General features: G+C 52.5%; 1 protein-coding gene across 2 annotated transcripts; it reads left to right on the forward strand.

The window, feature by feature from the left end:
- The first annotated feature begins 700 nt into the window (after window positions 1–700).
- GAL (galanin and GMAP prepropeptide) lies at window positions 701–7,229 on the forward strand. Of its 2 annotated transcripts, none has more exons than XM_032638693.1 (6): window positions 701–973; window positions 1,244–1,324; window positions 2,185–2,239; window positions 5,366–5,452; window positions 5,741–5,818; window positions 6,797–6,940. In XM_032638693.1, exons 2-6 carry the CDS (start codon window positions 1,244–1,246, stop codon window positions 6,916–6,918), a joined length of 423 nt encoding a protein of 140 aa, XP_032494584.1. In that variant the 5' UTR covers window positions 701–973; the 3' UTR covers window positions 6,919–6,940. The 2 variants fall into 2 exon arrangements, with proteins under 2 accessions (XP_032494584.1, XP_032494585.1); XM_032638694.1 differs by lacking the exon at window positions 6,797–6,940 and adding an exon at window positions 6,968–7,229 and having other exon boundaries at window positions 719–973.
- The last annotated feature ends 7,540 nt before the right edge of the window (window positions 7,230–14,769 follow it).

Here is a 14,769-nt window from a genome sequence, read left to right on the forward strand (position 1 = left end):
GGTGCCCACCTAACTCTCCCTGGTTAGGGTCACAGGCCACACCCAGGATTTGTACAGAATCCCCTCACCCAGACTGAGGGAGAAGCAGCGACAGTGGGTGTCCCCCCGGGTGCTGTCTTGGTGACAGACCATGTCAATTTAGAGGACCCACATCTGTTCCATGAAGGGAACGTCTGCAGGGACCCCTTCTGGCCCAGCAGCCCCTGAGGGACGTAAGGAGGGCCCACAGCTCTGAGGCGGGGGAGCCAGTCTGCCCCCAGGAACTGAAAGCCTAAGTGCCCCCCTAGCTGAGTTGCCCTATTTTAGAAAAACAAGACGGGGTCTGGGCCCCCGAGGACCACTGGGCACCGACCGGGAGGCAGGGAAGCTGGGCGAGCTTTGGCCTCCCGTCCTCCCCCCATGGATGGCTCTGAGGCTGAATCCGCCATCCAGCCGCTGCAAAAGCGTGCGAGGGGGGTGCCCCGGGGGCCCAGGACCCAGCGACCCGCCCAGCTTGGATTGAGGGTCTCTGGCTGCGGAGGGCCCGCTGGCGGCACGCGACGCGGTGCCGTCGCTGCCCCGGGGCCGCTAACAGCCGGGTCGGGGGGCTCTCGCGCGGGGTGCGGGGGGTCTCTCCGCCGTCCCCGCCCTCCCGCAGGCGCTCCGAGCGCCCCCTTGGGAACCGAGTTCCGGTCCCCTCCCGCCCACTCGGGCCGGCGAGGGCGCGGGGGGCGGGAACCGAGCCCGTGACGCGGCGGAAGCGGCCCCGGACGCGCCGCATAAATCGCGGTGGCGGCGGCTCCGGGCGCTGACACGTCGAGGGAGCCCGGCCGCCCTGAGCTTCCCGCCTCCGTGTCCCCGAGGCCGCGCCATGCGTTGAGAGCCCCCTGCCCTGCCCTACCCTACTCGACCCGACTCGACGGACGCGCGGCCCCCGCCGACATCCCGCTGACGTCCCAGGACCTGCAGATCCCCCGGGCCCCCGCCGCTCAAGGTACCGCGCCCCAGGGGACCCCAGCGGGAGGCGGACTCCCTTTCTCCGCCGTCCCCTCTCCGGAGCGCCTACCTGAGGGTGACCTTCCCTGGGGCCGGCGCGGCGTCTCTGCCCCTTGCCCAGGCTCGGTCCTCGGCACCTCGGCTCCTGGCCGCCCTTCCCGCACCCGCAGGGTGGGGGTGGGGGGGTCCGAGCCTCCGCCCGACGTGAGCCCTGGGGACCGAGACCGGCCTCCCCGCGCCGTCCCCCACCGCCTGCCTTCCCTTGCAGATGCCCAGAGGCTGCGCCCTCCTGCTCGCCTCGCTGCTCCTCGCTGCGGCCCTTTCAGCCACCCGGGGGCTCGGGTCGCCGGTAAGTGTAGGCTGGGGAGCAAACGCTCCCCAAGCGGGTCCCCTTCTCTGCAAAGGGGGGCAACCGCATCAGAACCAGACTCGGGGGAGGGTGGGTGCCTTGTGCCATCAATTCTACCTCCGGGCGGGCGGGGGTGGGGGGTCCCTGCCGCGGGGAGCTGCGCAGGGAGGGGCCCGGCTCCTGCGAGCAGACCAGAGGGGGCTGGGCGGAGGGCGGCGGTTTCCGCTCAGAGGCTCCCTCCTTTCCTCCTGGCACCTCGCCTCTCCCAGTATTTAAACAGCCCCTGGCTATCGACCACTAAACATGGACACTGCTGTACTTGAGGTTAGCGCCTCGGACGAGTGAGAAGCAAATCTCATTCCATCCAGTTCAGTAGAGCGTCAGTACACCGTGTGCGAGCTGGTGTTATCAACAGGTGCTCTCAGCATCCCTTAAAAGCGAGTGGGTGCGCTCTGAGTCTGTGGTCTGCGGCGCAAAAGGAAGTATTTGATAAAGCAAGTAGTCCTATTTTCATGTCAAATATAGCTTATCTGCAAATCTGGAATTTCTTGCAGCTTCCAAAAGTACATGCGTTATTGTAAGTCCTGTGTCGCGCCCGGAAGGTCTGAGCGAATTTCACTTAATGTCCTTCTAATTTCATTTAAAGCTCTGCTTTAACAGTTTGCAACTCGTTGGCTTAGAATATGAAAGAGTAACTAAAGTGTGTTTGTAATTTAAGTTCTGTGATTATTTGAAGTAAAGAACTTCACAAGCTGCCATGGTGGGTTATACAAGCAGAAGCGGCCTTTGGGGCTTCTTTGAGCCATCGCAGCCGGTACCAGGCAAGATTCTTGCCATCTGAACCCCCTTCTCCATTTAAGGTGAAGGAGAAGAGAGGCTGGACCCTGAACAGTGCTGGCTACCTTCTTGGACCACGTAAGTGATGCGGGTGCGTGGCCTCCCGACGCCGAAGCTGCCCTTCTAGTGCTGGCTGTGGCGCTTGTGCTTATCCTGCTGTTTCTGAAATATGCGGGTGGCCAGTCATCGTTCTGATACCTTGATATTCCAGTTTGAGTTTGATAAAGGGAAACAGGGGAGTCTTCCATGAGACTCTGAGGCAGGATGGTTTCTCTGTAGGTTTAACTGATTCCCTGAAAGGCAGCCCCCGGGATGTCCCAATTCTCAGTCTCCTCCCCATTTGTCCCCCCACCCCCAGCCTTGGGGCACCTCGCTCTTTCTTGAACCCTGACCCATCCTACAGCCTGCAGCTTGGCAAACCCTCAGGGCCCCCTCCTGCCTTCTCTGCACCCTTCCCCCTCTTTACCCCCCGTTCCTCGCCTGTCCAGTCCCAACTGCTCGGCACATTGGCCCAGGCCTGATACCTCCGGAAGCTTCTCCTTCCTCTGGCTCTCCTGCCCTGCACCCCATGGGATTCCTAGCGTCGGACTTTGCTCAGGCTTTCCCAGGTGACCGTCTTGGAAAGGCAGACATCCCTTGGGGCTCTGTTCTGGGCCCTCTCTTGGGTCCCTCTGTGTCTCCCTAAACGTTCCCATCCACTCTTTGGCTTCACAGAGCACCCCAGCCTTATCTCCATCTTCCGTGAGCCTAAGCCTGGGATAGGAATTCGCAGGTGACCTGGAGAAGCCAAAACGTGCTCACCCCAAAACTAAATGCAGAAGGTTCTCGTCCTGCTCCAAGTCTGTCCCTGGAGCCGTCCTGCAGGGTGACTGACACTCGGTGTCTCGTCCTTGATGTGACATCGTCTGGACTCGGTGGGAGTAGTTTGATTACATTCACGATGCAGAGAATCCAGTGAGTCCAGGGCAGCTGGGGCCTTCAGAGACCCCCTGTTCGACTGCTGCATTTACAGGGAAGCACAACCGAGCCCTGGGGCTCAGAGACCAGCTCGCTGCTGCGGAATTCCTAAGTGGGCGCAGAAGGTGGCGGGCAACGGGGGAGTGGGTGTGTGCAGACAGGCCATGCCTCCAGCGCTGAAGGGCACGGCTCTGGGCAGTGCAGGCTACGGCCACTGCGGCCTCCCCATCGCCCACTCAGCCCCCACTCTCTGCTCTCTTCACCCTCCTCTGTCTGCAGTGACACCTTCAGATTTTAATTGTCCTAAAGGAGGGGGTGAGGGGAGACCTTTCACTTCCCATCCAACCTCCTACCTACTCATAGCTTTCAAATTTGCAGGCATGGTTGATTTGGGGACATCCATCCACCTTAAAAAAAAATCCTCCTCTATTTATTTCCTACTTTCTTGCCGGAAATGAGGCAAACAACTCATATATAGCTCATATCCCAATCCTTCCAGAGTCGTTGGGAAGAATGGTCCCCGTTTAAACTACCCCGGGGAGCTACTTTTAGTTCTTAATCCCCAAGTTTAAGTACAGACTCTTCTCCCACTGCAGTTGGTTGTCTATCTGACCACCTGGAGGGTGCCTGAGAGCCGGGCTTTGAGAAACACAGGCACAGAAATGACAAAAACTAAATGGGGCCACAAGCAGGATCTGCTGGGCTTCTTTAGTCTCAGATCAAACGCAGCAGCTGGTCCCCACTTGGTCTTGTCACTTTGCCTGCAGGAGGTAAAGACTGATTTAAAGGGCACGAGTTTTCCTGAACCCTTTGCAGCCCTGAGTTCTTCCCCTGAGAAAGCACCTCGTCTCTGTGCCACTGGCCCGAAAGAAAGAAGGAGCCCTTCAACAGAAATACTTGTCCATGTGACTCTGGCGTACTGAAAATGTGTTTATCAAGAAGATTTAGGGAATTCCCTGGCAGTGCAGTGGTTAGGACTCAGCGCTTTCACTGCTGGGGCCCGGGTTCAATCCCTGGTCGGGGAGCTAAGATCCCACAAGCTTTGTGGCACGGCCAAAAAATCCTGTTAGAAAACAAGCCGTTTTTCACTATCAGGTTGGATCACCAGAAGCTGTCCGTCTGGACTAGCCGTCTGTCAGGATTCTTTGCAACTTCATACTGTGCTCCTGACTTCTGTTCTCAGGTCAGCATAGAAAATGGCAACATAAAAATGCTGAGGACAGTTTGAGCCTGACTGCGCCCAGTGGCCTTTGGAAGCGCCAAGTTACTTATCATTCCTCCACATTTAATGCCAAGACCTCTGTCTCTGGAAAAATGAATTCGCTTTCTTTTGTCTGGGCTTGGAGATGGTACAGTCCACCAGGCCAGGTAGCCAGAGACCGAGAGCCAGACTTTCTCCTTTAGCCCAGAGAGGGCCCCTATCAGGCCCTTCTCTTCATTCCAGGGCACTTGATGGAGAGCCCTCATTCTTTCTTTCCAATACTTTTGTTTTTGTTTTTGTTTTTTTGCCCGTGCCGCTCAGCACGTGGGATCTTAATTTCCCGACCAGGGATCGAACCTGGGCCCCTGCAGTGGAAGCGCGGAGTCCTAACCCCTGGACCGCCAGGGAACTGCAATTACCATTCCCCCGTGTCACTCCACCCAGAGTGTGCGCCTGCGTGCACACACACACACACACACACACACACACACACACACACACTCAACCTCCCTCCTTCCCTCCCCTCCTCCTTCTGCCTCTGTCTGTATCTCTCTCCCCGGCTTCAGTCTGTCTCCCACACAGCAGCCAGTGATCTTTGAGAAATAAAATTCTGATTACATCAGAACTGCAAATCCTGTGGTTCCCCCCCGACCCCGTTTTCAGGGACGCAGGACTCCAGCCCCTGTCCTCTGCCTGGGAGGCATCCAGCTCAAACTCCAGCCCCCCCAGGGCCCCCTTGGCACTCCCCTCTCCCTGCACCAGGTCTGCGCCCCTGGGGCCGGTGCCCTCTGCTGGCCATGTGCTGCCCCCTCTTGACTGGAGGCTCCCCTCTTGTTCCGTGGGGCCCCAGCACCTGGAGAAGAGCTGTACCCTGGCCCTGGCACGAGTTCCTCCCTCAGGTTCCACGGAGAACAACTCCCTCTTCCATGGTTTCCCTACCTTGGCTTTGTTTTTACAGTCCGTTGTGTTATGTGTTGGCTATAAGCAGCCATGTGCCCTTTCATTACAGTGGCAACACTAGGTGCTTTCCTCTGATTTGCAAACAGATGCCATTGACAACCACAGATCATTTCATGACAAGCATGGCTTCACTGGCAAGCGGGAACTCGAGCCTGAAGACGAAGCCAGGCCAGGTGAGAGGACTTTAATCTCAGGGCACAGAGGGCAGTGGGGGGTATCGGGCTCCTGCCACCGCTAACCCACAGCCAGGGCCTGAGCTTGGCCCGGCCCCATCTGTCAGCCGCCAGAAATAGGAGCAGCAAACCGGAGGGTAAGCTCAGGGGCGGCCACAGGGGCTCAGGGCCTCCACTGCGCTGAGCCGGGCTCTGAGAGGGAGGGAGGGACACGCCGGTGATGCCCCCAGGTGCCCAGGTCTAAGACAGGCACCAAGGTGGTCAACGCTGATCCCCTCTGGTTTCTAGGAAGCGTTGACAGGCGGCTGTTGGAGAACAATGTCGTGCGCACGATAGTCGAGTTTCTGACTTTCTTGCAGCTCAAAGGTATGTGAAATAGTACCAACATAAAATGCCACCTCTTAGAAGCCTGTGCACGTTAAGAAAGGATTCCACAGACTTCTGGGAAGGAACCGTGGTCCACCTACACACCGACAGTCACGCTGGTGGGTGGGGTTACAGGCGGGGGCAAGGGAACCAGCTGCAAAGGGGCCTGGTTCATTCACTCTGCTGGACCCACATTTCTTGACATGGTAACAGCGGCTGTACCTTCCGGGGCCTAGTTACTACACACAGTCAGGCTCTCCGTAGACCACCTGAAACCGTATCTTGGGAGCGCGGCGAGTGAAGGGAGCCCGTGGCCCGGATTGCCCTTTCACCCTGCGCAGCCTCCAGTGGGGCTGGCTGCATGTGGCCCCGACAGCTCTCCATCTCGGGATCTAGTACAGCTGACGGGGGCCTTTCTGTGAAGCATTCAGCCCCAGCATTTCTGTGCCTCCGGGCTGTCATTCATGCCACTGTGAGGGTCAAATCTGCCCCTGTGCAAGGGGCTCAGGGTTCACCACAGGGAGGCGGCCTGGGGACACAGTGAGACGTGGGCCAATTGAAGCTCCAAGGGAGACCTTGGGTGGTCAGGTTCTGCACATCACAGTTTTGTTGTCTAGTTGGAAGAGCAAAGACTAATTCTTGGGTTCTGTTTTGATCCATTTGCTCTCAGGCTCCACTGCCTTAGTTGAGGGACTTCAGGTGGGTGTGGGGAGCGGGGAAGGAGTGAGGGGAGGAGACTTAAGGCCTGTGGCTTTTCCTTAGAACCATCCATGGGCAGGGGGACTGTGGGAGAAAAACTTAGAAACTTCAGGACCAAGTAACCGATCCCCACTGTTTGAGCCCAGTGCAGGCTTTGGGGAAATCTCTGCTGGAGAAAATCTGCTGGTGACTTTTCCAGTGAGGGGCAGATGGACTCTTCCGGGTTTTTTGTTTGTTTGTTTTGTTTTGGATGTTGTAACATGGAACCTCTTTCATTAGGAGACATCGATTTTCAGTGCCCAAACAGGAATTACACTTTTTTAGAGTCTGACTGTTTCAAATGCATGCTAAGTACGAGAGTTAAATGTGACACGTGCCTGATCCTGGGTTTGCTGCTGTGAGCATCTCTGCAGAGGACGGGCCACTTGAGCTTGGCCCTCCCCTCTGCAGACGCCAGGGCTCTGGAGCGCCAGCCTGGCCCCCCCGCAGCAGTGCCCTCGGAAGGTGTGGAGCAGTCCTAGGAGGCTCCCAGGGCGGCGCGGCTCTTCTTCGGCATCGAAGTCAAGCTCAAAGCCTATGATAATCACACGGCAATGAGTGCAGTCCCCGCCCCATCCTCTCTGCCCTGCTGCTGTGCTCTTATCGTTTAAGATGTTTTCCCTTTGGTCATAATTTTGAGTGGCAAATAAAAGACCAGCAACAGCTTGTGATTACCGCTTTCTTCCACACGTCTGTCTTGTTGCCACTGCCACCAGTGTGTGTCTAAAAGATGATGCTTGATTATAGTCACACGTAATAGAGAAAAGTTTTACACCCAAATTCTACCATCCAGAGCATCTCTGAGACACTTTCTCTCATCACTCATGTCCAGGGAACAAAGTTATCTTATGCTGAGTCAGACGTAATTATGAAGGTAAGTCTGTTTCTGAGACAAACAAAACCACAAAACAGACAGAACCCCTGGCCTCATGGAGTTGATGTTTTAGGGAGATGGGAACCGAAAAGCCTAAAGAAACCCTAAACGTGATAGACGAGAGAATTGTCTGGTGCTTGTGAAGGTGAAAAGTGACAACGAGAAGCAGCCACAGTGCCGGGGCCACGGGTGAAGTGGGGATTGCACGCACAGCGTTAAAGTCCGTGTGGCTGAGTTAGAAAGTAACTATCGTAAAAACCGTAACTATTTTACGTGCTAAGTCAACGATGAGTTAAAGGCAGCATGTGGGGACAGTAATAGCAGAGATGGGGTGATCTCTGGAGCAGAAATAAAAAGGTCATACAGAATCCAAAAAGAAAACAGGCAAGGATGAGAAGCCAGACATCAAGATAAATGATGGCCTGTAGGCCCCTTCGCACGAACCAGAGCAGACCTGATGCGGAAGTGGGAGGGATCTTTCCATGCTCTCTCCCCCAGCAGTGCCTCTCACCCCTCGGGGCCCAGGTTGGCCCCCAGACCACCGCAGTCAGAGTCTGGGCACCTGCCGTGTTTTCGTGCTCCCCCAGGAGATTGCAATACGCAGCCAAGCGTGAGACTCGCCCCCTAAAGACCGGCTTCCGAGAAGAAGTAGACACTGGTCAGTTATCCAAGCCCTGCTGGTAGGGCCCCAGCCCCCGCTTCCTCTCCCTGCTCCCGCTCTCATGACATGTGCCACTCACTGGCAGCCACTCTCCCTCCTCCCACCAGCCATCCTTCCCTCCTCTGCACATGCCATGGGCAGACCCGGCTGGTCCAATCCCAGCTCAGGGTTCAGGAACACCACACGTGGGGTTCCACAGGCCCCGGGCCTGTCCTTCACTCCCTACCCCTCGCCATCCTCGCTTCTCCTCTTTCACATTGCTTTAAATCGCCCAGACTTGGGTGGGCCCCAGGGTCCCTGGAGGCCTTGTCAGAAGTCGGGTGGCCAGCCCTGCCCACAGTGCTGATTCAGGAGGACAAGGTGTGCAGGATCCGGACTCCGAACAAGCACCCCACTGATGCCACTGCTGCTGGTCAGGGACCACGCCTCATTTACTCACTCCAGCCCGCAGCCGGCAGCCTGGTCTCCCTCTGGCCTTGCCTCCTTCCTTCTGGCGGCCGTGGACACACCTGTCCCCACCCCAGCCCACTCTAGTAGCTTCCTTACGCCCTAAGCACCAGACCCCCACCAGCAGCTCCTGGCCCAGCCTCACTCACCCAAGACCTCTGCACACATCCCTCCTGGTGCCTGGTAAACTCCTCCATGTCCCACAGGACCCCACTCTGCAGCGGCCGCTCAGGGGCGCCTTCCTGCTCGCCCTCCGCCGCAGGGCTGTGAGCAGGCCCAGTGTGTGCCGTGCTGCCCCAGTCGAGTGCGCACCGCTCTCATTCCGTCTGCGGCTGTGTCTCCTCACCACGCTGTAACTCCCTCAGGAAACAAACCGTGCTGGGTGGGACAGAGGTGCACCTGGGCCACTCTCTGCGTTCAAGCATGGCACCTGGCGGGCAGGAGAGCTTTACAACACACATCTCGGGAGTAGAGGTAGGAACTGCCAAGGCAGCCCTGCCTCAGTGCAGAGGCGTGTGCTCCAGAATCGGGCTCTGCAATCTCAGCCCCTCTCAGCCACCCACCTCCTCCGAGCTTCTTCCTCCTTTTCGGAATAACTGCCGTGGGAGAGGTGGTCGCAGCCACAGATGAGGGGCGGGGGCGGCCGTAGTGCCGTTTGCCGGCCAACAAAGTGGTGGACGAGGTGGCCATTCTCAGAGAGGCTGCAGAAGAGACCCTTTACTTCCAGAGAACGTGGTAGGAGCTGTCTACGGCCGTGCCGGATAACTCAGTCGCCAGCCATGGCGGTATTTTCAAGGAAAAGGGTCCACCGGACGCCGGAGGAAGTGGAGAGTTCGCAGACAGTCCTGAGAGCCACCCAGGTGGCCAGCCGAGAGGTGGAAGAGGAGAGCGTGGGCGTCATTTACCTTGAGGAGGTGGCTGTATCCATCCCACGAAGGCGCAGTCATACACGCTGATGGCTACGTCCCAGCCCCGCAGCCTGCCCAGAACCACGCTGCTGGGTCATACTCAGTGCGGTGGGGCTTGCTGAGCGGCCGCCCGGGCCGAGGAAGAGAGAGCCGCGCTCGGGAGGCCCTTCCGGGAGGGAGGGGAAAGTGATGCTTGAGAGGAGAGGAGAGAGGTACTGGGAGGCTGAGGGGGTCCCAGGGCGGGGCGGTGAAGTCTTAGAAAGACAAAAAATCACAGCTGATTACCTTCTCACGTACAACCCACAACTTTTGCTTTTAGTACATTGCAAAAGAGAGAAAGAGAAAGAGAGATTCTAGCAGTCCATTTTAAAGTCTGGATCTTACCCTATTTTACCCAAGGTAAAAACGAAGAAAGCTCTAGAAAACAGAAAGGTTGACCACCTCTGATCTAAGTTTAAGAAAAAACGTTTGCTGACTTCCACTTTCAGGAGTGGGTATACTTTTCTCTTACCCTCTTGTCAGCACAATGAAAAGCCCTGGGCATTATATATGAAGCAAGCACAAGGAGACTCCAAGTCAAGAAGCAGCGGCCCAGCCAGGGAGCTCGGGAGTGAAGGGTGACGCGGGGCGGAGACGCTGGGTTTCCTGCTTGCCTCCTGAACAGGGTGAAGAGGTCCATCCGCTCCAAGCTGATACACAGGCTTAACACAGTTCCCATCAAGAAGGAGCATGAAAAGACAAAATAGGGACTGGGAGAAAATATCTGCAAACCACATATGCCATCAAGGACTGTCAGAACCCTCGAAACTGAACAAAAACAAAAAATCTAGTTAAAATGGGCAAAATACATGAACAGACACGTCACCGAAGAGGTTACAGAGATGAAAGAAAGCTCAAGAAGAGACGTTCAACATTATTAGTCACTTGGCGGACGCACAGTAAAAACAATGAGGTATCACTAAACACCTATCAGAATGGCTACAATAAAAGATAGTGAGAGCACCAAATGCTGGCAAGGATGCGGAGAAAGTGGATGACTCACGCATCGCTGCTGAGAATGTAAAATGCCGAAGCCGCTCTGGGAAACAGCTTGGTGGTTTCTTTAAACATCAAACGCGTAGCTACTGTCCAGCCAGCAACTGCACCCCTGAGCGTTCATCCCAGCCAAATGGAAACCTACCTTTACACAAGAACCTGCACACAAATGTTCATAGTAGTTTATTCGTAATAGGCAAAAACTGGAAACGGCTCAGATGTCCTTCAGTGGATTAAACTCTGGTCATCCACACCATGTACCTACTACTCAGCAGTAAAAAATAAGAGATTATTAAGATACACGACAACCTGGGTGAATATCCAGAGAATTCTTCCAAGTGAAAAAAATCCTAAAATGTTACAAACTGTATGACTCCATTTACGTAGCATTCTTTTTTAAAATGAAAAATATATATAGTTATTTATTTATTTGGCTGCGCCGGGTCTTAAAGTTGCAGCGTGTGGGCTGTCCACTGCTGCGTGCAGGATCTTTCAGTTGCGGCGTGCATGTGGGATCCAGTTCCCTGACCAGGGATGGAACCTGGGCCCCCGGCATTGGGAGCGCGGAGTCTTACCCACTGGACCGCCAGGGAAGTCCCTATATATCATTTTTGAAATGACAAAAGTCAAGAAATGGAGAACAGGCTAGCAGCTGCCAAGGGTTCGGGAGGGGGTGGGAAAAGAAGAGAGATGGTGGGAAAGAGAGTGACTTGAGGGATTGTTGAGGGGACAGAGTTCTGCGTCTTGACTGTATCAATGTCACTATCCTGGCTGTGGTACTGTACTAAAGTTTTGCAAGGATGTTACCACCAGGGGAAACTAGATAAAGGGTACACAGCATCTCTCTGTATTGTTTCTTACAATTGCAGATAAATCTACAATTATCTCAAAATGAAATGTTTAACTTTTTTAAAAGCTATTTAAAATATTTTTTAAGTCCCTCGCATGTTCACTGGTGAATTCTACCAAACATGTAAGGAAAAAATTATTCCAATTCTTTACAATGTCTTCCAGGATGCAGAAGCAGAGGGACTACTTCCTAACTCACTCTGTGAGGGCAACATTACCCTAATACTAAGACCAGACAAAGGAACTACATGAAAATTACAGATCAATATCTCTTATGGACATAAATGCCAAAATTCTTAACAAAATATTAGCAAATCAAATCCAATAATGTATAAAAAGAATTATACACCACAACTAAGTGGGATTTAACCTAAGTAAGCAAGTCTGGTTCAACATTCAAAAGTCAATTAATGTAACCCATCACATCAACAGGCTAAGGGAGAAAAATCACAGGAGCATATCAGTAGATGCAGAAAAAGCATGTGACAAAATCCAACACCCAGAGGTGATAAAAACCTTCAGCAAACTATGAATAGATAAAGAATATCTACAACTGATAAAGAATATCTACAGTAAAAACTAAAGCTTACATCGTATTTAATGGTGAAAAACTAGAAACTTTCCCACTGAGATCAGAAACAAGGCAAGGATGTCCCCCATCACTGCTTTTCAACATGATACTGGAAGTTCTAGCTAATGTGAGAAGACAAGGAAATCAAAATTATACAGGCTGAGAAGGAAGAAATAAAACTTTCTTTGTTCACAGATGACATGATTGTCTGTGTTAAAAATCTGAAAATCAGCCCTCAAAACTCCTGGAATGTAAAAGCAATTATAGGGGCTTCCCTGGTGGCACAGTGGTTGAGAGTCCGCCTGCCGATGCAGGGGACGCGGGTTCGTGCCCTGGTCCGGGAGGATCCCACATGCCGGAGCGGCTGGGCCTGTGAGCCATGGCCGCTGAGCCTGCGCGTCCGGAGCCTGTGCTCCGCAGTGGGAGGGGCCACAACAGTGAGAGGCCCGCGTACCGCAAAAAAAAAAAAAAAAAGAAAAAGCAATTATAGTAAGGTTGCAGGACACAAGGTTAATATATAAAAGTCAATCACTTTCCTATACAACACTAGCGAACAAGTGGAATTTGAAATTAAAAACACAATACCACTTATGTTAAAATACTTAGGTATAAATCTAACAAAATATGTACAAGATCTATATGAGGAAAACTACAGGGACTTCCCTGGTGGCACAGTGGTTAAGAATCTGCCTCCCAATGCAGGGGACACAGGTTCAAGCCCTGGTCCGGGAAGACCCCACTTGCTGCGGAGCAACTAAGCCCGTGCGCCACAACTGCTGAAGCCTGTGCACCTAGAGCCTGTGCTCCGCAACAGGAGAAGCCACCACAGTGAGAAGCCTGCACACTGCAACGAAGAGTAGCCCCTGCTTGCTGCAACTAGAGAAAGCTCACGTGCAGCAAGGAAGACCCAACGCAGCCAAAAATAAATAAATTTATTTTAAAAACTCTGATGAAAGAAATCAGAGAAGAACTAAATAATTGAAGAGATATTCCATGTTCGTGGAGAGGAAGACTCAGCATTTCCAAGGTGCCAGTTCTTCACAACTTGATCTATAGAATCAACACAATCCCAATCAAAATCTCAGCAAGTTATTTTGTAAATGTCAAAAAACTGATTCTAAAGTTATATGGAGAGGCAAAAGACCCGGAATAGCCGACACAATATTGAAGGAGAAGAACAAAGTTTGACTGACACTATCCAACCTCAAGACTTACTATAAAGCTACAGTAATCAGGACAGTGTGGTCTTGGTGGAAAAATTAACAACTAGGTCAATGGACCACAATAGAGAGCCCAGAAGCATGCCCACGTAAATACGGTCAACTGACCTTTGGCAAAGGAGCAAAGGTAATACAATAGAGGAAAGAATGTCTTTTCAGCAAATGGTGGCAGAACAACTGGACATCCACATGCAGAAAAATGACTCTAGACATAGACCTTATACTCTTCATAAAAATTAACTCAAAGTGGATCACAGACATAACTGTAAAATGCAAAACTCCTAGAAGATAAAATTGTGAACTATAAAAGAAATGACTGGTGAGCTGGACTTCATTAAAATTAAAAACTGTTCTGCAAAAGTCACTGTTGAGAGACTGAGAAGATAAGCCACAGACTGGGAGAAAATATTTGCAAAAGACACATCTGATTCAGGGCTATTATCCAAAATATACAGAGAACTCTTAAAACTCAACAGTGAGAAGATGAGCAGCCCAGTTACAAAGGGGCTAAAGACTGGACAGATACCTCACTAAAGAAAATACACAGGTGGTAAGTAAGCACATGAAAAGATACTTTAGATCTTTTGTCCTTAGGAAATTGCAAATTAAAACAACAACAAGATACGGCCACACACCTATGAAAATGGCCAAAATCCAAAACATTGACACCACCCAATGCTCACTTCTGCCCACCTGGGCCCACGACCTTCATAAAGAGAGCTTCACCTGCAGAATGAGCTGTGCCTTTCCCCTCCAGTTGTCCTTATCCTTTCCTCAAACTGCTGTTCTCTTAGATTCTCTAACTTCTCCCATCATTTTTATCTTGGATGAAAATTCCACCTTCAATTCCTTAAACGAGTATATTTACTTCTTACAATAATTTGTCTATTGTGGTTTTAAAAGCTTCACCCCACTGAAACTAGACAATCCCTGGCAGAATTTTAGGTATTGGTGCAGGGTTTAATAAAAGGGATAAAGGTCTTCAGAGCCACGATGAGGGTTACAAGTAGGTTCCTGCTGATATATTGCAGCCAATAGAAGCTTGTCTCTTGAGGATGGTTTGCTTGCTCCCACATTTTCTGTATTGTGTATAAGCTTGTGGTTAACTGATAGGAAAGGTTTTCAGCATGTGCGACATAAATATATATTTGGTCTCTGCCCCCGACATAGAGTTCCTAAAACTCCTGTAATTTCCTGAATGATAGGGGTGGTAGGAGCATCTGGCACAGAGCACCTGAATTCCTTGGAACATCCGAGGTGGTAGGGATGTCGTTTGTTCCACGGAGGTGACTCTTGGTGGGCTCCTGGATAGCTTCAGAATGGGAGCTGGTCTCCAGAAAGACCAAACCATTATTAGAAGCTTGTAATTTACAGCCACGTCCCCATCCCCCAGGGAGGGGAGAGGAGCTGGAGATTGAGTTAATCTGCATGATGAAGCCTCAGGAAAAATCCCTAAACTACAGGGTGTGGAGAGCTTCCAGGTTGGGGAGCACATCCGTGTGCCAGGAAGGTGGTGCACTCCAGCGCCAGGGGACAGACACTCCTGTGCTCCGCACCCTTCTGGACCTCGCCCTATGTACCTTTTCATCTGTTCATTTATACCCTTGATAATAAACCAGTAATGGTAAGTAAAGTGTTTTCCTGAGTT

The sequence above is a fragment of the Phocoena sinus genome, chromosome 8, assembly GCF_008692025.1.
Source record: "Phocoena sinus isolate mPhoSin1 chromosome 8, mPhoSin1.pri, whole genome shotgun sequence".
Classification (NCBI taxonomy): domain Eukaryota; kingdom Metazoa; phylum Chordata; class Mammalia; order Artiodactyla; family Phocoenidae; genus Phocoena; species Phocoena sinus.

Excerpts from the sequence above, each read along its gene's own strand:
- GAL (XM_032638693.1), top strand. The coding sequence starts at position 1,244 with ATGCCCAGAGGCTGCGCCCTCCTGCTCGCCTCGCTGCTCCTCGCTGCG. Across the intron at positions 2,240-5,365 it reads TGGCTACCTTCTTGGACCAC|ATGCCATTGACAACCACAGA; the intron begins GTAAGTGATGCG and ends ATTTGCAAACAG. Across the intron at positions 5,453-5,740 it reads TGAAGACGAAGCCAGGCCAG|GAAGCGTTGACAGGCGGCTG; the intron begins GTGAGAGGACTT and ends TCTGGTTTCTAG.